Source organism: Rhamphochromis longiceps, linkage group LG1, assembly GCF_057381845.1.
Source record: "Rhamphochromis longiceps isolate RC_006_pf linkage group LG1, R_longiceps_female_GT1.1, whole genome shotgun sequence".
In the NCBI taxonomy this organism is placed as follows: Eukaryota; Metazoa; Chordata; class Actinopteri; order Cichliformes; family Cichlidae; genus Rhamphochromis; species Rhamphochromis longiceps.
Genome location: NC_140557.1, coordinates 42945075 through 42970092, shown reverse-complemented (window position 1 = coordinate 42970092; position 25018 = coordinate 42945075). Strand labels below are relative to the sequence as shown.

The 25018-nt window shown below is 41.2% G+C and overlaps 2 protein-coding genes across 4 annotated transcripts; both read left to right on the top strand.

The window, feature by feature from the left end:
- Positions 1–1269: 1269 nt before the first annotated feature.
- Positions 1270–4991, top strand: tssc4 (tumor suppressing subtransferable candidate 4). Of its 3 annotated transcripts, none has more exons than XM_085410078.1 (2): positions 1270–1404; positions 2747–4991. In XM_085410078.1, exon 2 carries the CDS (start codon positions 2773–2775, stop codon positions 3646–3648), a length of 876 nt encoding a protein of 291 aa, XP_085266204.1. In that variant the 5' UTR covers positions 1270–1404; positions 2747–2772; the 3' UTR covers positions 3649–4991. The 3 variants fall into 3 exon arrangements, with proteins under 3 accessions (XP_085266204.1, XP_085266196.1, XP_085266214.1); XM_085410070.1 differs by lacking the exon at positions 1270–1404 and adding an exon at positions 1411–1573; XM_085410088.1 differs by lacking the exon at positions 1270–1404 and adding an exon at positions 1411–1672.
- Positions 4992–8414: 3423 nt separating this feature from the next.
- On the top strand, positions 8415–24918 carry LOC146679281 (anoctamin-9-like). The gene is made up of 24 exons (XM_085410046.1): positions 8415–8622; positions 10239–10298; positions 10593–10709; positions 10811–10950; positions 12276–12325; positions 12420–12478; positions 12989–13068; positions 14079–14213; positions 14359–14452; positions 14722–14782; positions 14875–14957; positions 15500–15604; positions 15953–16117; positions 17629–17665; positions 18148–18259; positions 18792–18846; positions 18915–19012; positions 19129–19325; positions 20070–20222; positions 20653–20800; positions 20892–21005; positions 21174–21267; positions 21349–21461; positions 22485–24918. The coding sequence occupies exons 1-24, from the start codon at positions 8602–8604 to the stop codon at positions 22516–22518; spliced, it is 2325 nt and encodes a 774-aa protein (XP_085266172.1). The 5' UTR covers positions 8415–8601; the 3' UTR covers positions 22519–24918.
- Positions 24919–25018: the final 100 nt, after the last annotated feature.

Here is a 25018-nt window from a genome sequence, read left to right as displayed (position 1 = left end):
GCAGGATTCTTTATATGGATTCTTTTGATGTGCATTCTTGCCTGTGCATTTGGGACAAGCTTTTCTCTTTTGCAAAGATAAATCAACAAATGAGGTTATTATTCCCCCCCCCCCCCCCCCCACACACACACACGTTAAATACTCGCTGAAGTAAAATGTATTTCCTCATTGCATTGAAGGCAGAAGTCAAATCAACAACATTGCACCTCCTGTGCCCTTTGTGACTTTTTCCCACTGATCCACTTTTGAAGAGGTGAGCTATTTATTAACCACTTGCTCCATCCATTAAGCACAGGGGTCAGGGCCACTGGACGAAACTCACTAAGGGCTTTGGAACCCGGCCTGTTGAGAAGTGGCTTAATTATTTCTTAATTATTTCTTAATTACACTAGTCTTCCGTATTCTAGGAACTATTCAAGTATTTAATACAAACCAAAACAGTTTGATCAAGATCCTAAGTTCCCCTTCAACTGTGCTTAACAAGCTTTCAAAATGCTTTATATGGCTCAATCATAGACAAACATTTGCCAACCATTTCCTCAGACAGATGAATTGTAGTGCTCTGGGCTACGTCAGCCATCACAGTCCATTGTCCTTTCTTTAAAATCTGCAGCATCAAAACGAGTATAAAATTATTGAAATTATTGGCAAAGGACAGACAGTCAACTGGACAGTGGTACATTTGGCCCTTCCCATCATCCCGTTCAGACCCTTAACATTAATCCCCTGTAATCTTGTCTACTGTGCAGCCAAAATGACTTGATTGCATCCTTTTTCCTTTCCCCAACGTAGTTTTAAAATCTCTTGACATGGATGATCCTCATTATTATTAAATTCTTCTTTTATCTTTTTAAAAGCAAACATTACATTTTACCAATCTTCCAGATTATGCCATCATCAGAAAAGCCCAATCCATTCTCCAAATGTTCAAACTTACCAGTAATAATGATAGATCAGAATGTGGACTCTCTATACTTCCCTGGGAGAAACCATTCTCAGAAAACAAAACAAATCCCTGAAACACTTTGTGCTGTTCTTACTTGTATTCACCGATCATGTAAAAAATATAAAAACAGAACAAAACAAACATTGAACTATTAATTCCTATCTCCTTTAATTTTATTAAAAACATTCCGCGATATATCATAAGCTTTCTCCATGTCAACAAAAGGCAGCCACCGCACTCTCCTTCCAAACATAAAACGGTGCATAGTATATGTCAGGATGCTTCCCGAGTGAAACGCGCCTTTTCTGTGTAGACTTTTCGCGGGAGGCTCGTCTGATCCTTTTGCAGCCACAGTTTGTGGCCGCTGGGGGCAGCAGCTTCTGAGACGCAAGCGTAGAGGAAGTCGATGTTTACGCGTCGTTGTAAACTACCGGGTCGGTGTTAGCGCCAGCAGTCAGGTAAACCACTGACAGGGTGAAATGTTTTTTGAGAATGATCCCCGGCAGTTCTCTTACCGCTGCTCTGCAGCGCAACAGCACTTAGCATTAGCGTGCTAGCTGGCTGGACAGGAGCCGGGACTGCGCAGAATCAGTAACCCGGGAGATCCGCGCAGCGCTGTGCCACAAAGTAATTTTCGATGTTTCTTTGTGTTTCCAGCGTGCAGTACATTTACTTCTATTGTTAGATAGGCTGTGGAGAACAGGGTTTGCAAAAAGGTTATATAAAGTAAGTCAGAGCTATACCGGTTACGGTTACAGTTTCTGTTGTCCTCTTGGCCGCATCTCTCTTTAAAAAGAATTTATGTTAGTGCCACTCTTTACCCGAATAAGTGAAGGATGTATAGCAGTCACTTTGTCAGCCACTGATTGCAATGTTTAACTTGAGTACTGAAGGCGAGAAAGACATGTCCTGGTCAAACATGACTCCATGATTCCTCACAGTGTTACTGCAGGAAATGCCCTCCAGAGGAAGAATCTGGTTTGATATTCCCAAGATTTTTAGGGCCGAGTACAATAATCTCCGTTTGATCTGAACTTGGAAGCAGAAAGTTAGAGGTCATCCAGTTCTTTGAGACATTCCTGTTTTTAAACTAATTGATGGGTGGTGTCTCTGCTCATTGACAGATAGAGCTGGGAATGATACTAATGATGGCAGTATGAAGGAAGCCTCTATAATGTAAACAGAAGCACTTGCATGAAATGTGTGTTATTGGTTGAATGAGGCTTGCAGCAGAAAGCGCTTTGAGTGCTCACTTAAGTATAAAGGTCAGTGTATTATTATGGCCTACGCTCACTCTACAGTATTAGTGGCATGACTTAAATATTGTTATTAATAATTATCGCCATGTCGAGGGTGTTGCATGCTGAATTTGACATCACATCCTGTGTCACGTGCTTCAGTCGGTCGTGCACCTCTCACCCCCTCTTGTGTAGTGTGCTGTGGCTGCCACAGCTGGATTTCAGACTCGAGTGTACAATCGTAGGTTTTCTACCACCGTTGTAATGATGCATTCCAGCAAAGAAGCTCAGAGACATTGAAACAGTTTGAAAACTTGGAGAGTTTGTGGAAAACACAAAGTATTGGCATCCAGTTTTGACTCGTCCAGAATCTGTATATCCTTATTGTCATTGTAACAGGAGTCCCTGCAGCGTCAAGAGAACAAGTTTAAATATAATTACAAAACAATAGCATGAAATGCTTTTTTTGATTTTGCAATGTTCTTTGAGGAACAACAGTTGAGCCTTGTTGGCCTTATGATGGTTATTTATAGCACAGCTCTGTTCCTTTCTCCCTCATCAGGTTCTCGTCAGAGTGTTGGTGTCAAGATGTGTGATCAGAAGCATGTCAGACAGCACGGTGATATGATAAACAGTGACGATGGCGACCAGCTGTCAGCCAGTGATGAATCTGAGCCTGAACAACAACCCAGCAGAGCTCCATTTGACCCAGACCTAGACCACAGTGATGATGATGATGATGATGATGTGTGTGCACCAGCAGCTATTCCCATATCTCAGAGTTCATTCAGTCTGAGTGGAGGTACCTCAGCCTTCTCTGACCGCAGCCACAGTATCTTTGACTGCCTAGACAGTATTGGCAGGCAGACTTTCTCCTCTCTAAATCAGAACACTGTTGCAGACGAATCCTCACTTCACAGTCAAAACACAAGCCATCCGTCATCCATCTGTCCCACACCACCAAAGAAGAGATTAGTCCCAGACTACCTAGTGCATCCTGAGCGCTGGACACATTACAGTCTGGAGGATGTGAATGAGAGCAGCGATCAGGAAAATAGCAGGGTGGCTTATCAGTTCCTGTCCAGCCTGGGGCAAGAGGCAAGAGGCAGTTCCCCCTGTGACCTCCAGCACAAGATGATCTTCAGACCCAAGCAACTGCCGAAGGAACAACCTAATGATCAGCTTTCTCTTGTGAGTGCAAAGGAGACAGGAATGCATCTCAGTCACCTACTGGAGGAGGAGGACGAAGAGGCAGAAGGAAGGAAAACAGAAGAACATCTAGACAAAACTGAGAAAGGACAAAAAGATGAAGAGAAGGACACGAGTGGAGCTATGGGTCAAGGAGAGGAAAAGAAAGAGGTGCAAAAAGAAAAGAAGGTAGAAGAGTCCAGGTGCCAGTTCACCTCCTTCAGGAATATGATGACTAAAAACTACAGGAAGCGTCCCGGCTGTGAGGACAACTGATGACGGCAGTGACGTCCTCACCGTCAGCAGCTCAGTGTTTCATCGTACGGTCATATGTGAACTGTACTCTTACTCCGCATGCCTGTGTTTGTTCTGCTTCACCCAGCAGCGATGTTCCAGAGTGCTTCACTTCATACTTCCAGTTTCCTTATTGTCGAATTTTAGTTCCTGTTGTATTTGGTATTGTGAGATCAAGTGTTGAATTCAAAGGTTTTTGAGAAAATAAGAAATGGAAAGTTTTCCCAGTGATAGTAATTACTACCATTAAAAACAAATAAACACACCTTCATCACCAGTTTCACCAACACATTAATGAATGAGACAGGCAGTACACAAAATGTAAAGAGATGTTAAGTAAAATGAAGGGTTTATTATTTGCTACATCTTCCAATCTGAATAAACTGTCCTTTTTTTAATTGAAGAAATGGATCCAAATTACAAATGTTTGGATAAGTCAGTTTTAACCATTGATTTAACACTGTTGCCATCTTCTGGAATAAAACTGTTGTAAAGTTGTAAACTACTCGTCTAAAATTGTGTGGCTCCTCCGGCTGCTGAAACAGCTCTGACCCAGGGAGACCCGACTCTGCGAGACTTCTGAGAGTCCCCTGTGTTACAGATCCTGTAAATCCAGATTTTTTTATAGGCAGGGCCCTCGTGGATCAGACTCATTCTTCCTGCAGACTAGACTGAACTGCGATCTGGGGATTTTGAAGGTCAAGTTAATACTTTGCACTTAGTCATATTCTGTTACCATCGGGCATTCTCCTGCCTCGATGGGGTGCATGTGGGCTGCAGGTATTTCAACATCGAACATGAATATCGTGACAATATCAGCAACATGTCCACTGAACCTGAACATGTGGGGGAAAGTTATTCTCAACGATGAGTCCAGATTCTGCCTACTTCACGTGTTCTGCTTCATTAATGAATTCTCCAATAAGATAAGATAACCTTTATTAGTCCCACACGTTGTTGTTTGTTTCCCAAGCTATGCATTAGTAGAAAGAGATTGAAATCCTCCAACTAGCCACCTCCACAACACAGCTCAGAGAGGTTAAAAGGTTTTAATATCCAGCCTTATGTGAGTAAAAATGCTTTTCTCTATTTCCTAATAATAAAGCATTTTTGGTCAAATATAAATCAGAATTAGTTTGATTAATATATAAATAAGAAATGTAGTTTGAGTAGTAGAAACAACTGTTCTAATGTCTGAGTTTGGTGGTGGTGTGTGTGAATCTGAAAGTTTTGTAATTGTTTAACACAGAACTGTAATTATTGGGTTTTGCTGAAAGTTGATTCATTTTGAGTGCAAATAAAAAAATAAATATGTTTAAGTTAAATGTGGGACGACAGCTCTCTCTGTCCTGGTCGTTGTGTCCTTGGGCAAGACACTTCACCTCCCGCCTACTGGTGATGGTCAGAGGGGCCGATGGGCGATATGGCAGCTTCTGTCAGTCTGCCCCAGCTGTGGCTACAACTGTAGCTGCCTCCACCAGTGTGTGAGTGTGAGAGTGAATGAATAGTGGCATTGTAAAGCGCTTTGAGGGTCTTGAAAATTGCTATATAAATGCAATCCATTATTATGATCCAGTATAATGTAGTATATAGTAGTAGTATAATAGTGTAGTATAATTGTGATAATGATAGTGACAGGCCTCACTCAGAGCCTGACCTTGGTGTATCCAGGTGTGTGTGTGTGTAGAGCTGGACTGGAGCCACTAACCTCCAAATGTCTGACTTTTAAAATGACTTAATGCAAGAAGTTGCATAAAATAAATACAAATAAATGGTAATTGTCTCGCGGTTAGCTGACTGCCTTAGCTGCCAAAGTGATGTCAGCCCTTTTTAGCCATAACCAGTGACTGGTCCTCTCAGCAGTGTTAGCTAGTTCTCTAATTCACAACAGCCCTGATCAATGCTAACAGCTGACCTGACTGGCTACCTCCCTGGACTTTTTTAGGGGGGAGGTAACAATGTTTAAAACAATAACAATAATAATATTTATGTTTATAACGGTAGCACAGTGGCACGGTGGTTAGCACTGTTGCCGCACAGCAAGAAGGTCCTGAGTTCAATTCCAACATCAGGCCGGGGTCTTTCTGTGTGGAGTTTGCATGTTCTCCCCGTGTTTGCGTGGGTTCCCTCCGGGTACTCCGGCTTCCTCCCACCGTCCAAAGACATGCAGCTTGTGGGGATAGGTTAATTGGATAATCCAAATTGTCACTAGGTGTGAATGTGCGAGTGAATGTGAGTGCGAATGGTTGTCTGTCCCTGTGTGTTGGCCCTGCAACAGACTGGCGACCTGTCCAGGGTGTACCCCGCCCCTCGCCCTATGACAGCTGGGATAGGCTCCAGCGCCCCCCGCGACCCTGAACAGGATAAGCGGAAGCGAATGGATGGATGGACATTTATAACGAGGTGCAATAATAATTAATGTGCAATAATAACAGTGTGCAATACACTTCTTCTTCTTTTTTTATTACTAAGTTAATATACTGTGTTGTGTTGTTTGTGTTGCGTTGTGATGTGTCATATCGTGTCGTGTTGTTATATGTAGTGCCGACGTAGGACAGTTTTCCAGTTTCATTGTACTACTGTACTATGTATGACTGTGCAATGACAATAAAGACTTATCTTATCTTATCTATCTTACAGCCTGCCGTTGTGCCTGTCCTTTGATCCCAATCTCTCAGAGCAGCTTTGCTGTTGTACTGCCAACAAAGCCCCTGCACCCCACCTCCACTGGACGCACCTTGATCTTCCAGCCTCTGTCCTCTGCCTCAGCTGCCAAGTTGGCATACCGCTGGTTCTTACGCTCAAATGCCTCCTCAATTGCTTCCTCCCATGTTACCGTCAGCTCAACGACTGAGTTTTGAGGAGTTAGACCAAAGGACGAGGTCTGGTCGCAGAGTAGTTGTTACGATCTCTGTGGGAAAAATTAGCCTCTGATCCAAGTCCACTTGCAATCCCTGGCAACCTTCAGCGGGCCCAGGTCCAGAGTTGAGGGGCTCATCCTTGGCTTGTCTCCAGAGTTTTAAAAGGGAGAAGTAAGAATTCCACTGTATTTGAATTAAATAGGATTATTTTACTATAAATGTTCATGTGAAAATGTGCCAAAGACAAATCTAACTGAAGTAGAATTAGAACATAAACTGAACGAAACATGAAGTGAATTATATCCATAAATGGGACGCGAAAGTGAATTCTGTTTTTCTCTTACTTTTTGTGCTAAGTTTGGTTTACTGAACTCGGGGATAAAGACGAGATGACATGGACACTTTTCTGCATGCCACAATATGTTGGTTAGAATTTGTGCCTGAGATGTTGCGTTGTTCTGCATTAAGCTGCACAGGTGACAAACAGGTGCTTTTTGTATTGAATCAGTGTAACAGTGCGCTATTTCCCACATGTTGTGTGTGTGTAAAAGTGTGAAAGTTCTGCATCAAAAATAGAGCTCACATTTCAGTGTGAATAAGAAGCTGTGACATTAAACTCAGCCTTCATTTTGAGACTAGCTAACACACCTTACATAACACACCTTTAAGTTTAACTACATCCTGCACAGCTGGATACCATGATTACAAAGTGTGTCTGTGCACACTCCCTGTTACAGTTTTTCCTACATATCTCAGCGTTTAACAGCCTGTGTTTGCATACAGACTGTATCAGTGATGCTGTAATGGTTCTGTACTTGACCTGCAGGCTTTATAACTGGAGTTTTGCATGGCAACTTTAGGGATGACGGCAGTTTTGTTATCTTCTGCAAATTAGAAATGTGTTGTTAAACATGAAAAGGACAGAGGCCTTTCACTGTGTGCGGCTGTGCAGGAACAGTGTTCCTGCTGTTTGTGTCATGGTTACAGACTCATGGCAAAGTTTAAATGTGATTCTGTTTTTTAAAACAAGGAAGGCTGCTTTGTAGTAACTCCGACGATGTTTAAGGTGTGTTCAGGTTGTCTTTCCAAGAAGTAGCTTGGCTTGCTGAAGAAAACTCATGGACAGGAACATGGCATGTAAACAGACCAGCTCCAAGTTTCACTTTGCTGAGGCTTCATCAGACAGGCTGGAGTCACAGCTACAGATTCCCCAACTGAAACCATGAATCAGTCATTGCATTTTATTTTGATTCTGTGAAACTACACCCATGCAGTTTGGGCTGCATGTAGTCGAGAAGCAGACACCTTCACAAAGGACACAAGAGGAAGTCTTTTTGTTATTTTAAATGATCAGATATAAATAAGCTGTGCTGTGAATTTCAAAGTGAGGAAACAAAATAAAAGATTGAGGGTTTCTCTGAAGAATATTCTCAATGTCGCTCTCCAGCTGAGCCCTTCTGTTGCAGCTGCTGTTGCTTACATGGTTGAGGAGGTGACCTACAGACCAGTCATTATGTTAGTTTGGGACTTTGGTGAATTTGTGTGGCCAGTTTAGATCACAACAGAATTAATTACAGTGAGTATAAATTTGATAAGTTAACACGCACATATATCGATGTGTCATATATCATTATTTTTCGGAAAAACCGATAAATATGACATTTAAAACCAAAGTTAAAGCATTAACAAGAGCAGAAGCCCGTTTACAGTTTAAGCGAGTGCAGTGTGGCGTACACTGACTGAGACGGAATTAAAAACGTGCCAAACACAGATCAGAGGACAGGTACTGTTTTTCTCAGGATTTGAATGCTCAAGTGAACTACACTTCCCGGGGAACCTGAACGCAACAGTCTTGTTTTGAAATGTGACGTCAGTGCTACAGGTAAAAAGGCACACCTGTACCGCCACACGGACAAACACGGAGCTAAAATATGCGGAAGTGAAGCGCTACGAGCTGGTTTAGAAAGAGTTTCCATCAAAGTTCCTGCGGCAGTGATGGAGAGACACTGCTGAGCTGCTGGGTGGAGAAGTGTCGAGAGACGGAACCCACATCTGCTCTGAAGCACCTTTCAGCATGTTCTTCAAGAAGGTCGAGGTAAATGGAGCGCCTGTGTTTTCATCCTCTGACAGAGATGGGGCGTCTCTGGCTTTTTACTGGAAACTGACCTGGATAGAAATGCAGCTGAATGAAATCATGTCCACGAAGAAAATACTGCTTTATTATTGATTTGTAGAAACGTTTTTAGCTACTCTCAGATTATTTCAACAGTCTGAAATCCTGTCCTGTTGTCGTGAGGCTTGATTCTCAGTTTAGTGTGAAGAATGCCAGGCGAGTCTGTACTGACTTGACATGTAGTACCGAATAAAAACACGGTGTTTGTATTTGAGAAGCAGGATGTTCAAAGGTTGCACCTAAAGAAAGTAACCCAATAGCTGGTAAATCAGTTTCAGGTTAGGATGGGCACTGGGTCACACCCATGCTAAAGGTTGCCACTGACAGATAGTAACTGTGTGAATGCTGTGAGCCACTTAACACTGATACGAGCTTCACAAGCAGCAGAAACAAAGGAGCTCCGGGCAGGTCTGGGCCTGCATGCAGCCACAGGCCGGAGAGGACAGAGTCTGACACTCTGCTCATGTTTCTAAACTTTACAAATGTACGGATGTTTAATAGAAATGTGTCACTGACATCCTGCTTCCACTCATAACAAACGGTGACTATAATAAACGTGTGTTGGATGATTTAGTGAAACTAAATTTACATCAGTAATGATGTCAGCTGGACTCTGCACTCTGACTTGATTAAGGAAAATGAAACTGGTTGTAATTGTCAGGTCAATGACAAGCAGGCTATCGGTCCAGACCAACCTGCTGTGAATGCTCTCCCTCTACAATAAATACACACTGGTCTTAGTACTCTTTGTTTTTTAACTAAGTACATGAACGATATTAGAAAAGGAAAGGGCGTTAATAATAAACCATTTCAACATTAAATGTGGAACTTCATTTGGAGCTCTTAAAGAGTTTGTGAAGCACGTCGTACCTTTAGGTGTATATTTGGTAATGCCAGCTACAAACTGTAGAAGCTGAGCAGAAACAGGTTGGTGTTGAATGTTGAATCCAATTGTGATTAAAATGGTTTGTGTGTGTTAACATGAAGAAGGTGCAGTTGGCAGCAGATGATCCGTCTCAGACATGGACAGGTGCAGAGTTGCATGTTTTACAGATGAACAATGACGTATATTTCCAAAATTGTGGAAATGAAAAACATTCATATGTCAGAATCATAGTGTTTTAGCTAAAGAAAGAAAATCCTCCAGGCAGGATAACTGGCAGCTGTGCTTGTAAGCATTGCTTTTCCAGTATTTAGTCATGAGTAAGTGTGTTACAACTCATTACATATGTGGTTATGGCCTCCCTGTTTCATAGTGTGAAGATACATAACACATTACAAAGTTGTTCCAGGTACCGAGCCAGTGACTGCTTCATAGCAGCACTGTTGTAACGGCTACCAGAAGAGCACCGAGTGACAAACTGTGTTGTACTTTATGAGTTTGACTCTCACTTCAAAATGTATGAATTCTAGTTTCAAAAGTTTGAAAGAGGCCTTTTGCTTTAATTTGTCTCCAATATATTGGAAATGTGTGTAGTATGATGTCATGTGGTGGAGTATATTTCAGTACTGACTGTGTATGTGTGTTTGTGTGCAAGGAAAATATGGAGCTGTGGGGCAGCAAGAAGGATGACGCTGAGCCTTTACTTCGTTCGCTGGTAAGAATCTGCTGTCGCTCTCTAAAACTTCCCTACATTAACAAGATAACAGCAGACAAATGTCGTCTGTAACATGCAGACATAAAATATACAAAGCTGTGTGACATCAGACGTGGAAACATTCAGGTTTATCTCCTGCTTATGTTCAGGATAAAACTCTGAAACGGTTTGTGTCTCTCGTCTCGTTTGCATGCTCTATCTCGGTGCAATGTTCCCATTTCTCTCCCTCTCTGTTTGTGTGTGTATATATACATATATATTTGTATACATGTATATATTTTTGTCTTTGAACAGCCCACCCACAGAACATTTGACTATGTGCTGGTCGCCGATAAAGTGGACAATGAGCAAAAGACTTTGAGACAGGAAGCCTTCATAGCACAGCTGAAAAAGAAAAACATACACATCACTGTGAGTTTCTCCAAAAATCTCTGATGTAACAAAGCACGAACAGCTGAATGAATAAGTGATGATAATGTGTGCGCATGCATGTGTATATGTGTGTGTTTCAGAGGATTACCCATGACAACAAAGACTTTTTTGGCATACGTGCTCCCAGTGAGATGTTTGAAGTCTACCAGTACCTGCTGAAAGTTTCTGACTCTTGCAACTGTTGTGGAGATGAGAAAGGAGCCGTCACCCAGGCAACCAGGTGACAAACTCTTCCTGCAGGAGGAGATGTTGGTGCCTTCTTCTCTCTCTCTTGCGCTCGCTCGCTCGCTCTCTCTCTCTTGCGCTCTCTCACTGTCTCTCTCTCTCTCACCCCCCGCCGAGCCCTTTTCCATCAGAGTCCCATCAGGTTGGATGGGGAGCAACGATGCAGAGCCATTTTCAGATCTCTCCAAAGATGTTCAGTTTTTAATTAAATTAATTATACAGTTTTAAACAGTTGTACAGCACTTTGTTTGAAAGCGCTTTATAAATAAAGTTATTATTATTATTATTATTATTATTATTACCAAATCACAACAACAGTTGCCTCATGGTTCCTAATATTGTGAGATAAACATACAATAACACAATGTTCAATCAGATTTACCTTACTGTACCTGACTGAACATTGTTCAGGGTCCATGAACTGGAGGCAGACAGACAACCATGGAGAGAAGACCGACACAAAGATGAGACTAAGAACACCGCAAGGAAAGACAAAGATGTACTGTTAAACCATCAATAACTAACTAAGATGAAATACACAAATGATAAAATAAGAAAGCGATACCAGGGGTCAGGATAATAAGAAAACTCAAACGCAGAGAAATACAAAACACTGTTAACCAATTCAATTCAATTTTATTTATATAGCACCAAATCACAACAAAAGTCGCCTCAAGGCGCTTCATAGATACAGAGAAAAGCCCAACAATCATATGACCCCCTATGAGCAGCACTTTGGCGACAGTGGGAAGGAAAAACTCCCTTTTAACAGGAAGAAACCTCCGGCAGAACCAGGCTCAGGGAGGGGCGGGGCCATCTGCTGCGACCGGTTGGGGTGAGAACCAATAAATAACATAATCCTTCTCAAACCCAAAAGAACTCTGGATTAACCCAGCCACCTAGCAGGCGTTTGCATTTGATCATTATGGGGTGTTGTGTGTAGGATTGTGAGGTGGAATAAGGCTGCAATGGCAAAATGTGAAACAAGTGGCATGCAAATACTTTCTGAATGCACACTAGTGTGAGAGCTCTTTGTGGACTGTTACACAATGCAAGAATGAAACCGTTTAATAAAACTCCTCGTGGAAGGTCTTCTTTCATTTGTGCTAATCTGAGGGTCAGGTTTCACATCGAAATGCAGCAATGCCTGAGTGTGAGTCTGGCCTGCAGCCCGTGTGTTTCCCCTGCTACTTCTTCCCCTCTGTCCTGGCTGTTCTTCACTACACAACTGTCAAATAAAGACAAAAAGGCCCAAAAATAAATCCTAAAAACGCCACGCATCCACACTGTGTTCATTTGAGCCTTTTATCTTTTCTCCAGGATCCGAATTGTTCATTTCATCCTTCATCACACGTACATCAACACAGGAGGTGAGAGAATCTGTAAATCTTTAGCTAACGTGGAAGTACTGTATGTATGTTAATGTGCAACTTTTTTTCATGTAAACATGTTTTGTTGTGTCAGAAAACCTGGAAGAGCTGTTAATGAAGGATGTGTTTGAAACGATGTTCTGTCTTCATGAAGTGAGTAAGACTAACCTGCTGCTCTTTACTCGCCATGTTCTCGGTCAACGTGCAAAGCAACTCAAACTACAGCCTCACTAGGAAATCAGATTCAGTTCTGAAGCACAGTAAAGAAACAAAGTACGAAACAAGCACTGAATACTGGCTAAGAATTTGAGCATTAATAGCACTGTAGATTTTATTAAATGACTAATTGTGTAATAGAAATACAAGTATTGTCTTCGTGTTTATGGCTCTTCAAAGTGTGTTTCGTCTTGATAAATGCCAAACATACTTGATTCTGTGAGCACGAAACTCCATCAGTTCATAAAAATACAAAACAGATGAAAGATCCTTATTAAATATTTACATATGTACAGAAAGTCTGAGAACAATTTAGTATTTGAAACTGTGAGAAAAGACATTAGCTTTCAATCTGTGCTTTGAATTGGCCATAAAATCTTCTTTGTATTACATATTACAGAAATCCTGATGCTTCCTTGTCCCCCCTCCCCTCCCTGTGCCTTTCAGAGAAAGCAGCAGAAAGAGCTGAGGAAAAAATGGGCTCGATGGACAGCTCTGTTTAGCAGACAGCCGGTCAATGACATCAAGTCAGTCTATCCCTGTAACTGTTTTTGATGGTTTCTCTCTCTGTCTAACAGCGTCATGATCCCAAAAGTTGATTCTGTTCATCTGGACGTCGCGTTTCAGTGGGAGAAACATCTCGTCACTCGGCCAAGTCACGTCCATCATTAATGTGCAGTCGTCTTTGATCAGTGACAATCTGCACATTAATGATGAAGAGACTTAACAGCCCGTTGTTCATTCAGTGATGCTAGTTTCAGCCATTGTACAAATGTACTATTGATAAGGGACAGCCTACTCTAACCAGCAATTAAGAAAGTTAAATTCAAATTGTATTTGTCACATACACAGTACAACATGTAGTGAACATGTAGTGAGATGCTTGTGTCCGAGCTGCGGGCAGGCTGCAGACGTGGTGCGCCATTCCAGGGCTCAGTTTTAGCACGGGGGGACCAGCCAGGACCCTCACTGGATACAGGGTGGGACTGGAACTCGCAACTCTCACTCCAAAGGAGTGCACTACACTACACTATCCAGTTGCACTGAATGTGCACTCTAGTGTGAGACAGCCCGGTTGGTTTTGTAGTTAGTGAGCCGTGTGCTTGGTGGCTGGTTGCTCCTGCTTTGCAGTGTAGTGACCATGCCTGGTTTTCTTGTTCTCCCTCTTTTAAAGGTAATGGCGGCTTGGTCGTCTCTTTTAGTTTAATTAGTAATAGAAACATTAGTTTAAAATAAAAAACCCCTTTTGAGCATGGAGATTTGTTTCTTTGCTATTTACCAAGTTTACTGCTTTGTCTCCTTTTTTCAACCCGACACTTGTTACTGTTGCACATCTGCTGGACCTTTTAGCAGAACGTGACAACTTCTCTTGGCTTCATAAAGCAATGATAGATTTTACGCTGGATTTCTTCAGAGAAGGAAAACTGTCATGTTTTCAGAAAGGGAACCTTTGACCTGGTTCATTATTTTAAAGGGTGAATGGTAAAGTGCAGGGTTATAGTGTACCAACATGTGTTTGTTTGCTTTCTCCTTGCAGGTCGTACTTCGGGGAGAAGGTGGCTCTGTACTACCTCTGGCTTGCCTGGTACACTAAACTGCTGGTACCAGCTGCTATTCTGGGTGTTATAGTGTTTCTCTATGGCCTCGCCTTTTTCAACACCAACCCTCTTATGTAATAACATCATGTGCTATATTGTTTCTATACAAAACGATGAATCTCAGACAATCTTAAAGATAAAAATTTAAAATACATGGCTGAGCCATACCAGTATTATAAGGCCTAATATTGTATCATGTATAATACTTTTGGTCCCCAGTAAGGAAGTGTGCGAGTCCAACATCACGATGTGTCCTCGCTGTGAAAAGAGGTGTGGGACATGGCAACTGTCAGACAGCTGCACCTATGCTAAGGTGACCTTAATTCTTCTGTTAATCTTGTTCTCATGTGTTGTCTCAGGTGTATGCATAAACAGTTCAAATCATTTAACATTCAAAAATACACCTACCAGCTGTAAAGTCCCCTCCCAACAGTATTTCTTCTTCTTGGCTGCAAAAACCCTTTAAAGCCCCCCCCCCCCCCCCCCCCAATGATACAGAGCTAAGTGAAGAGCTAACAGTCCTGCTCTTGATGTGATTGTTATTATTTTGCTCTTCATCACACACGTGTTGTGTCTGCACAGGTCACACATTTGTTTGACAATGACGGCACTGTGGCTTTTGCAATGTTCATGGCAATCTGGGGTGAGTGTTTGAGCATCTGTGATGTGTAATTAAATTGGATCTGATGTCTGATTCTTTTGTACTTCTGGGTGAATTAAAATGTGTCATTTTAGCCACTCTGTTCTTGGAGCTGTGGAAGAGACACAGAGCTAAACATGTTTCTAAATGGAAGGTCTATGACTGGTGTGAAGAGGAGGTAAGACCTTTAGCTGTGTCTGCGTACAATAAAATGTTACATGCTGTCGTTTGGGGTCTGCTCTCATATAATGACTGACTTGGCTTAACCACGAACATTCATTCACTGATCTCAAAATGCACACATGAAGAGTTCAAGACTTTCATGTGTGCATAAAGAACTCTGATCAGCTGATAATCATCACCCGTCTGCAGTGATAAGACATTTAATTTGTCACATAAAGTTATTTCTGTCATCTTCAACCTTTACTGCTCTTGTTAAAACCCTTATATTAACACAAATTTCTACTTTACATTTAACTACTGATTTTATCTACTGTTCTGATTTTATATACTGTTTTGTTTGTTTGTTTGTTAATTAGTTAGTTAGTTTATTTGCTTGTTTTAATCAATTTTAAATCATGCTTTTTATTTGTTTTTGTTTCTAATGTCTCTGTAAAGCACTTTGAATCACCTTGTTGTTGAATTGTGCTGTACAAATAAACTTGCCTTGCCTTTATATATGTTTAATGTGTGAATATCTGTGTGTGCGCATCTCATCAGGAGGAACTGATCATGGAACTAGTGAATGATCCAAACTGCAAAGCTAAACAGTTCAGACACTCCTATCTACGGAGTACCCTGGTCCTCATCCTGGTCACACTCATGGTAAGAGACCTGGACCATGCATCACACATCTAAACCTCTAAATATGTAAAACTGAACACGTGCTGTGGATGGAGTTTGGGATGGGGCCTGTGTGCAGCATTCCTTGGTGTGATTTTTCTCAGAAACTCTAGGACACATCGCTGACTAAAACCAGCTCACAACCACTTTAAAGTCCTGAAACAAGAACTGTAATGCTATATAACTCTCAGGTGCAGAATCTGGATTGATCTTGAAGAACATGAACCTGATTTATGGAAAATAAAAATCAGACTTTTAAAATAAAATAAAAACCCAAATGAAATTGTGGCCCACTGAATAAAAGTATGTGTTGATGTGATTGTTTTGCAGTTGATGCTGATTATCGGCCTCGCTCATGCTCTGGTGGTATTTCGAGTTGTCGCTGCGCCCTTGATGTCTGAGAGTAAATGGGAGTTTTTGAAAGACAACGCCAACCTTGTATCTGTTTTTCTTGGAGCTGTGCTGCACTACATCACCATTCAGATCATGACCCGCGTATGTATACCTGGATCTTCATCACTCAGTGTTGGCAGAATGAACAGGAAGAGCATGTTCCGTTTAACCAGCTTAAAATACTATCCAGGGGACCAGGGGACCCCTTTGATTGGTCATTGTTGCACACTGCAACATCTCCCAGCATGTTAAGTTTAAAAGCCAACCTGCACACCCTGCTTAAACAGAGCCAAAAACATGCTGTTTGAACAAGTTTCTTCTGTAAATCTTGCCGTGGGCTGCAGCCAGCTGAAGCTGGGGAGCACACAGTGGTCTCCCTTTGTGTTTGCTGTCTACTATAGCAGCACTCTAGTCTGGGCTGCTGTGGCTCAGGCTGCTGTGGGCTGCCTCATTTCCAAATGGCCTTTGGCCAGACACTGACACTGTCAGAGTGTGATATTTAGAAAGCACTTAAAATCATAGGAAATGCATTGTATATATTTGTACGTACATTTTCAAAATATAAAGTGCTTTGAGTGTTGACTTAGAGCACAAGTGAACAGTCGGCCTCAGCCTCTGCATCTTTTGCCCTGTAATGAGTCTGGGGACCAACTGATGGTGAACCTCTAAAACAGAGAGGCTGTCGTTCTCAAAAGCATGCACAGAAAACCAAAGGATAGTGTATTTGAAACTTGTTTGGCCAAACTTGCTATCAAAACTGCTCCACATTGTCTGGCAACAGACATACAGGAGATTTGCTCTCCTTATTGTCTGTGTAGGTTTGGAAAGAAAGTTGCGTCTTTAAGTCGCGTTCTTTCCCTCCTGATTTTTACCTTTACCATTACCCATGAAGTCGCATTTCAGTTGGATTTTGAAATCTCCCGACTATTACGTGGGCGTTTGGACTGGGCCAATGAGGTCTGATGGTCTCTGCTGTCTTGACACTTCATCCTTGACTTCTTTTGTTTTCCTGCAGTCCTGGCAGCCAGTAAAAGTGAGTAAAATAATTTTGTTGTGCCAGAGCGTCTCACAGCTATCGGAGCATTCAACCTGCCCCTGAAACTGATCTGACAGGTCAATATACAAGATGTGATCAAAACACCTGATGTAATTTGTCCACCAATGCTTTCGTTGTCTGGACCAAAACCCTCACCCTCTGGGTCAAGCTGATTCAGTTCAAGGGTCATCACTAGTCATCTGTTTGTCACTGTATAATCATACCTACATATTACTTTCTTTTCGACCAAACCAACATAATCCTCGTCCAGCATGCCAGTGCCAGCCTTTAAAAGCACTGCTCTATCCATATTCAGTCGAGGAGATCCAAAGAGTCAGAGCAGCATGCCCTCAGGGGGATTAAAGCAAAAGCAGACTAATTTAAAACAGGTATGGGGTTTTTGCCTTTTATAGAACTCAACTGATAATGCTCTTTAGACAAAAAACCTTTACATGTAGTCTTCAAGCTGAAAGACGCAGAGGACAGTTTGACTGGAATCTCCTGAAAAGTGCTGCTGTATGGATCCAACCAACGTGATGCGTATAATTAACTTCTGTGTCTTTAACTCCACCTGCAGGTCAACAGATGGGTCTCCCTGAAGTTGTGTGATATTGGTGAGAAGCAATTTATTTCACTGCAAACAATAACGATACTAATATATTCACAGTTGAGCCAGACTATTTTGACCAATCAGAAAAAGGGGGAAACACAGATCATGTGATTCTGCTCCTGACGGCCTTCTGGCACATGAGCTGGAGAAGCAAAACGTGTCAGTAAAGCTGATGTTTACTGACAGGAAAGGGAAAGCTTTGGGTGCTCTTAAAGAGTGGTGCTGATCTAAGTGGGGACTGATCATTGGGCTGGCTGATGGTGTAGGCGGAGGTTTTGTTGTGATCAGCTGAAGCTCCGAAGCATAAACTGAAAGCTTTAAAGCACCTGTTGTCTTGGTGCCAGCAACCACAGCACAGCCTGTGGCAATGATAAGCAGGCCATTATATTTTAGCTCATTCATGTGTAATAAACTAATTTTGACATGTTTTCCTGAGAAAACGAAATATAAGACATTTTGTTTGTCTGTGCATGTGTTTGTATTCAGAGAAGCTGAACTCACTTGCTGCTACCGAGAGGAGCTTCACAGTCAAGATGTTCACCTTCCAGTTCTTCACCCTCTTCTCCTCTCTCTTTTATGTGGCCTTTTTTCTGGGCAGGTACTCTGTATTGTTATTATTATTATTATTATTATTATTATTATTATTATTATTATTATTATTTATTTATTTGTTTATTTGTTTATTTATTTATTTTAAACATTAAGATGACAGACAAACTAGAGCTTAAATGATTGGCTGACTAATGATCTTGGGTTTTGACAGCAAACCAAGTTAGATTTTTACTTTTTGTTATTTATGTTTTAGTCATGTATAGAAATATCCAACCTGTCATTGTTCAGACTCCTCAAATGCATTTGTAAAATATATATAAAAAAATATTAAATATATAAAAAATGAACATCTTGGAAAGTCGGAAGGTAAAATAAAATTCTCTAATGCAAACGGTCAGCTAGAAAATGGTCAGCGGATGAACTCTTATTGGAAGATCTTCCTCACAGAGTGACACAGAACATAGTGTAGAGTACGTTACTGTACACTTACCATGCTGTCATTACTCTGATATGATACTGAGAGCATTATAACAGATGTTCCCCCAGCTGACTGCTTATGTGACGTTGTTTCGTCACAGGATAAATGGCCATCCAGGAAACTATGTGCGTCTCGCTGGGCATCGACTGGAAGAGGTATGGAGATAATCAAACATCCATATATATGTTTGAGTGCTAACACTCATCACTGTCGTGTGTTCTAGTGTCATCCCAGCGGCTGTCTGACAGACCTCTTTATCCAGATGGCTGTGATCATGCTGCTCAAACAGACTCTCAACAACATCGTTGAGTTCACAGTACCGTAAGTGTGCTGTTTTCATTACAGCTCTCCTTTAAGGAAATGGCTCAGCAGCTACAGGACCTCATCGAAAATGGTGTAATCAATGTGTTGTACTTCTTCATGTGTATGGTTTCCAGCTGGTGCAAAAGACTTGTGAATGAAAAAGCTGCAAAGAAGCTGGAGAGGAAATGCGGTCACTGTTACAGGAAGGCTTGTCGAGAGGAAAATGGATGTATTGAACCATGTGACATTTGCAAACATCGTGAATGGCTGCGTAACTACCACCTGGCCAGCAGTGATGCCTTCAGCCTGTTCAATGAATTTTTGGAAATGGGTGGGTGCTCTTAGTCTCCTGACCACATCTTCAAAAAACAACTCACTGATTACAGGGTCAGTTGTTTCTCACACAAATGGCACCCGAGTGAGACGTGCCTGACATGTTTGTGCAAAGGTTAAATGTTGGAGGACAGTCATGAGCAGATGCAGTTTAGAGACAAACTGAATCAGCTGCAGCTTTTGCTCCAGTAGACATCACTGGGCACCAGCATGTCCTTCATATCTTTCCTAAACAGAGGGGATCATCTGATCGCCAGGGTTCTGGCACCAGGGACGTTTTTCAGATCTCTACCGTAACCTCCTAAGACCCGAACTCTTCCACAGCAGCACTTTTAATTTCTCTTTGATATTTGGGCTGATTGGGGCCCGATGAATGTAAAAACAAAGAATTACCAGATTTTTTTTTTAACCTTATTTTTGTTTTTATGAAAAATGAGAGCCACATAAGAGGACATTCGTTTAAAATTTTGATAGAACAGTAGCAGCATAATGTCCTCGTAGGTGGATATCAGGCCCTTGTAGAGCAAAATTGAGTATTTTGGTCTAAATAACCCAAAAAGTGATGTCCACATATGTGGACGCAGGTCCTAGGAGGTTAAATCATAAAGTGCCCTGAGTTGACTGTTGAACTGGTGAAAATAATTTTTTTTACACCAGGTTTTTATCTTTCATCATGAAACAAATGTGAATGCTTTCTGAAATGACTTCAAATCTATGAAATTCTTATCTCTGTGTTGTCCAGTGATCCAGTTTAGTTTCACCACCATATTCGTGGCAGCATTTCCCCTCGCACCCCTTCTAGCCCTCGTCAACAACATCTTTGAGATCCGTCTGGATGCTATCAAAATGGTCCGCCTGGAGCAACGGCTGGTACCCAAGAAGACTAATGACATCGGTGAGCTGTGTGGGTTTATACCATGACACAGTACAGCACTACAGTGAAGTGCAGACTTTAACGTTTCAAGGATTCAACAGAACTACTGCATTAACCATTAGAGACTTACAGCCAGTTTTATATACAGTCCCAATTTTCAGATTTTCGTTTTTGCTTGTTATAAGTGCAGCTGTGCCTGTAACAAGCTTGTCTGGTTAGAATCCAATAAAGCCACTCTGTCATTTTAAGAGACTGACCAGCAAAATGGCCTCAGTTTCCAAATACTCAGAAACGGATCCATAATTCAAAGTTTCAGTATTCATGTTTTTTTTTTTTATAGCAATAAGATATCAAGAGCTGGATTAAACTCACTGATGTCCATTATAAGTCAGCACAAAACATTCACTGTGGGTTGAAAATGTTATATAATGTGTGTTTAATATGTCTGCAGGTGTGTGGACAAAGCTGTTGGAGGCCATCGGTGTGCTGGCAGTGATCGCTAATGGTCTGGTTATTGGAATCACATCGGACTTTATTCCTCGACTTGTCTATCGTTACCATTATGGCCCGTGCGCTAAGGGAAAGCTCGATTACACAGAGTCAGTCAGATTTCAGCTGGTAGAGAAACGTGTGAAGATGTGAGATGACTGGTTTCTGTGTCGTCTCATGTGTTTCGTGCTCTTGTTGCAGCTGCATGGAGGGCTACATTAATGACACTCTGTCAACAGCGTATATGAATAGTTCAAACTTCGATGCATTCATAAATCCCTGGGAAAGGCATAACTTCAGCATCACAGAGTGCAGGTGAGAATACAATCCAACTTTATTTATATAGCACATTTAAAACCAAAGTGCTTCAAGGTTAAAACATAACAGATATATTATGTTTTAACATAAGCAGAATTACTCTGCTTGGTGTAAATATACGAGTCATTCACAGATGTGATTAACAGGACTGTGTTACATGTGCAGCTACAGAGACTACAGGAATGAAAACGACTACTCGCTGAAGTCTCAGTTCTGGATGGTCTTGGCTGTGCGCTTTGCCTTTATCATCCTCTTTGAGGTTTGTTCATCACACGTGGCTCAGACTGGGTTGTTTTTAACATTGAAATATCCACCTGAATATTTTCTTGTGTTTCTCCAGCATGTTTTAGTGATGTGCAAGTTTATAGCAGCCTGGTTCGTCCCAGATAATCCCACGCAAGTGAAAAATGAACGTCTGCAAGACAAACTGACTCGTCTGAAACACGAGCTACGGTAAGAGTAAAGTTATGTTTTACAACTATACTATCAGAATGCCTCTTAAATATTTCCACATGTTATAGGGATATCCAAACACTTGAGATGAAGCCAGTTTCCCTGCTAACAATATAAAATGTTCCTTAAAAACACCTTTACTATGGTGTAACTAGTTGAAGGGGAATGTCTCAGTGTACAACCTGAAAAAAGAGACAAAGTTTATTAAACCTAAGTAAAACATGCCACAATAAATATTTTTAAATGTACACAATTTACATACGATCTAGGTTTGAGAGGTAGAATCACAGCTAAATGTGCAAAGTCAAGTCAATTTTATTTATACAGCACCAAATCACAACAAGAGTCACCTCCTTTATATTGTACAGTAGACCCTACAATAATGCATACGAAGAAAAACCCAACAATCATATGACCCCCTATGAGCAGCACTTTGGCGACAGTGGGAAGGAAAAACTCCCTTTTAACAGGAAGAAACCTCCGGCAGAACCAGGCTCAGGGAGGGGCGGGGCCATCTGCTGTGATTGGTTGGGGTGAGAGAAGGAAGACAGGATAAAGACATGCTGTGGAAGAGAGACAGAGATTAATAACAGATATGATTCAATGCAGAGAGGTCTGTTAACACATAGTGAGTGAGAAAGGTGACTGAAGAGGAAACACCCAGTGCATGATGGGAATCCCCCGGCAGCCTACGTCTATTCCAGCATAACTAAGGGAGGATTCAGGGTCACTTGATGCAGCCCTAACTATATACTTAGAATTGAAACTTTATTTTTTGCTAATCTTAAAAGTAGCGTAGTAGTAGTAGTCAAGAGAAGACAGCAAACATTTTGAACTGAGATGGAATCAGGAACTGGAAGTGCTGGTTTGAGTATTCCCTGACTTCCAACAGTCAGTGTGAATCCATAGAAGTGTCTTGTACTTTGGCTATTGTGACATATTTCAGCATGTGAGCATGTTACATTCTGTGGACTTTCTTCTGATCTTATTCTATAAATCGTGTTTGTGTGCTTTGTTTTCCAGTGAAAAGAAACTGAGCAAATCAACAGATGTCTGACTTCCCCACTCTGACCTCAGGTCTGTGCCCACTGGCACATGTGGCCTTGGTGAAATATGAAATGGAAAGATGGATATGGCTGCTGCACTACATCCCAGCTGCAGCATTCTTAGATTCATGTATCAGGGTGTTAACAGACTACACATGAGGTCTTGTGATGTTCTGATATTAAAACATATATTTTTGCCATTTAGAGTTATTAATACCTTGGTGTTGCAGGTCTTGGTTGGACACAGTTTAGCTGTTCATCTAGCAAGAGTTCAAAGTTTGTCTTAATTAGCCTTTGAACATTTTAGTCAGATAACTGGCTGTTCCTGCAAACAGGGCTAACTGTGTGTTCATGCATAGATAACAAGTGTCCCACTTCCAGCTTCTATACACACTAATCAGACACTGTGTGCGCTAACATCAAGATTAAATGTGTATATTTATTAAAGCATTAGACAAATACTAGATACATTTTCCATTAAGCAGTCATGAGAAAAGAACTCCTTTTAAATAATGTTTCTTTACAGCCTTTAAAAGATAAGGTCATCCCCTGTGACTGTATGATTGGCTTGATGAATGCATGATGCGTCATGTGATCCTTAAGTGTTTTATCAGGTTTGATTCGAGGTTAAACTGTTGGAGATGAATCCTACAAATGTGACTGGTTAGAAACAGGAATTCATTTTGGTTCTTAAAAATATGCTTTTTACTGGCAGCGTTGCAATGTTTGAATGTTTTACTTTAAAATGTTTTAAAATGTAACTGTTGTTCATAATTCCAGTGTCACAGTATAACATGTATAGTTATTTGGATTGAGCCAGAATCATAAGGGAGCTTAGCTTAAGCACCAGCACTGTGTAAGTAAGTAGTTTTCTCCTTTAGCAGCAATAAACTATTAACACATGCACACTGGCTCATGAATGTTAGTGCTAGACTTCAGGGTTCATCCTCAGTATACACATTCATGATTTCTTTTGGATAAGTCAGCAGCGTCTCTTCAAAGTTCCAATTCCAGCATTTTATTATTGCTACATTATTTTGAATATACACTTGTATCTATATAGGATTATTTCAGATAATTGTTTTCTTAGTACTGTGTGTAGAAACGCATAAACATTATTTTGTCTGCGCGTCATTCATATCCTGAATGTTTGTTTCCAAACCTTCTGTAATGCTGTGCACAGGCAAAATGACAAAACTGTGTCACTGGCCAAATACTTACGGACCTGAGACTTTATTCCATCTCATCTGTGGAACAGGGTGACACATAACCAGTTTCAATGGAAGTTGACATGCAGTAGAAGAAGGACATAGTTGGAAGAAGCCATCATGACATCTTCCTTGTTGATTTCACAGGTTTTCTGTAGTCGCTGCACGATAGTTTACTCTAGTACATAATACTGGTGCTACTTGCTCACGAAAAGTGAAAAAGCAAAGATTACGTATAGGCAATCTAATCCTACAATACTCAATCATAACATGCAAACATGTTATTGTTAGAGCTTTAAAGTGCATTGTTTCTCCATCTTTTAAGGGACATAATGAAACAAAAGTAATGATGTTGTTTTAAATGTAACCGGATACAAATCCTTGGCATTGTATGAAAATGCTTGAAGTCAGGAAGTTCCCTAAATGCCGGGTTTGTTAATCTCAGTCTGTTTTGTTTTCGTGAAAATTCAGTTTTATTTACACAGCGCCAAATCACAACAACAGTCGCCTTAAGGCGCTTTATAGTGTAAGGTAGACGCAATAATAATACAGAAAAACCCAACAATCACATGACCCCCTATGAGCACTTTGACAGTGGGAAGGAAAAACTCCCTTTTAACAGGAAGAAACCTCCTGCAGAACCAGGCTCAGGGATGGGCGGGGCCATCTGCCACGACCAGCTAGGGTGAGAAAAGGAGGACGGGATAAAGACATGCTGTGGAAGAGAGCCAGAGATTAATAAAAGCATCGTTAACTGGGATATGGTCACCTGATTAACTCTGACTGGCTGAAGAAACCCTATGGACGCTGTTGTGGTGTGATTAATAGCTCTGCACTGTGCTGTCCACTTGATTTTGGGGTTTGAATCAATCTCCTCAATTTGTTGCAAAATCTTTTTGTTTCTATATTCTTATTTAATCCTTGAATAAAAGCTGACGGTTTCATTTCAAATCTACTCTCCTACTGTACACACAACACTCCTAAAATGAAACATTTGGACCTTGAGAGCTCTCCTTTAGCCAGTTCAGTTCAATCTAACTGCTTTGTTTCAGTATTTCCTCAAAGTAACCCATGTGTACAGCAACTGTTTGTAATCCATGTTAAGAAATGCCTTTGGACACTTATTAGGCCACTTAGGTTTAGGTGTTATCTAAAGTCACTCAACCTAGTGCCAAAATAAGATTTAAAGAACATTTTCCCACTGGAAGTTCTACAACCATCTTTGCTATTCTACCAAATACAGATATAAGCAACTGCGCTGCAAGCCAAAGTTTGACATATGAAATGGGATCAGCAGTTACAA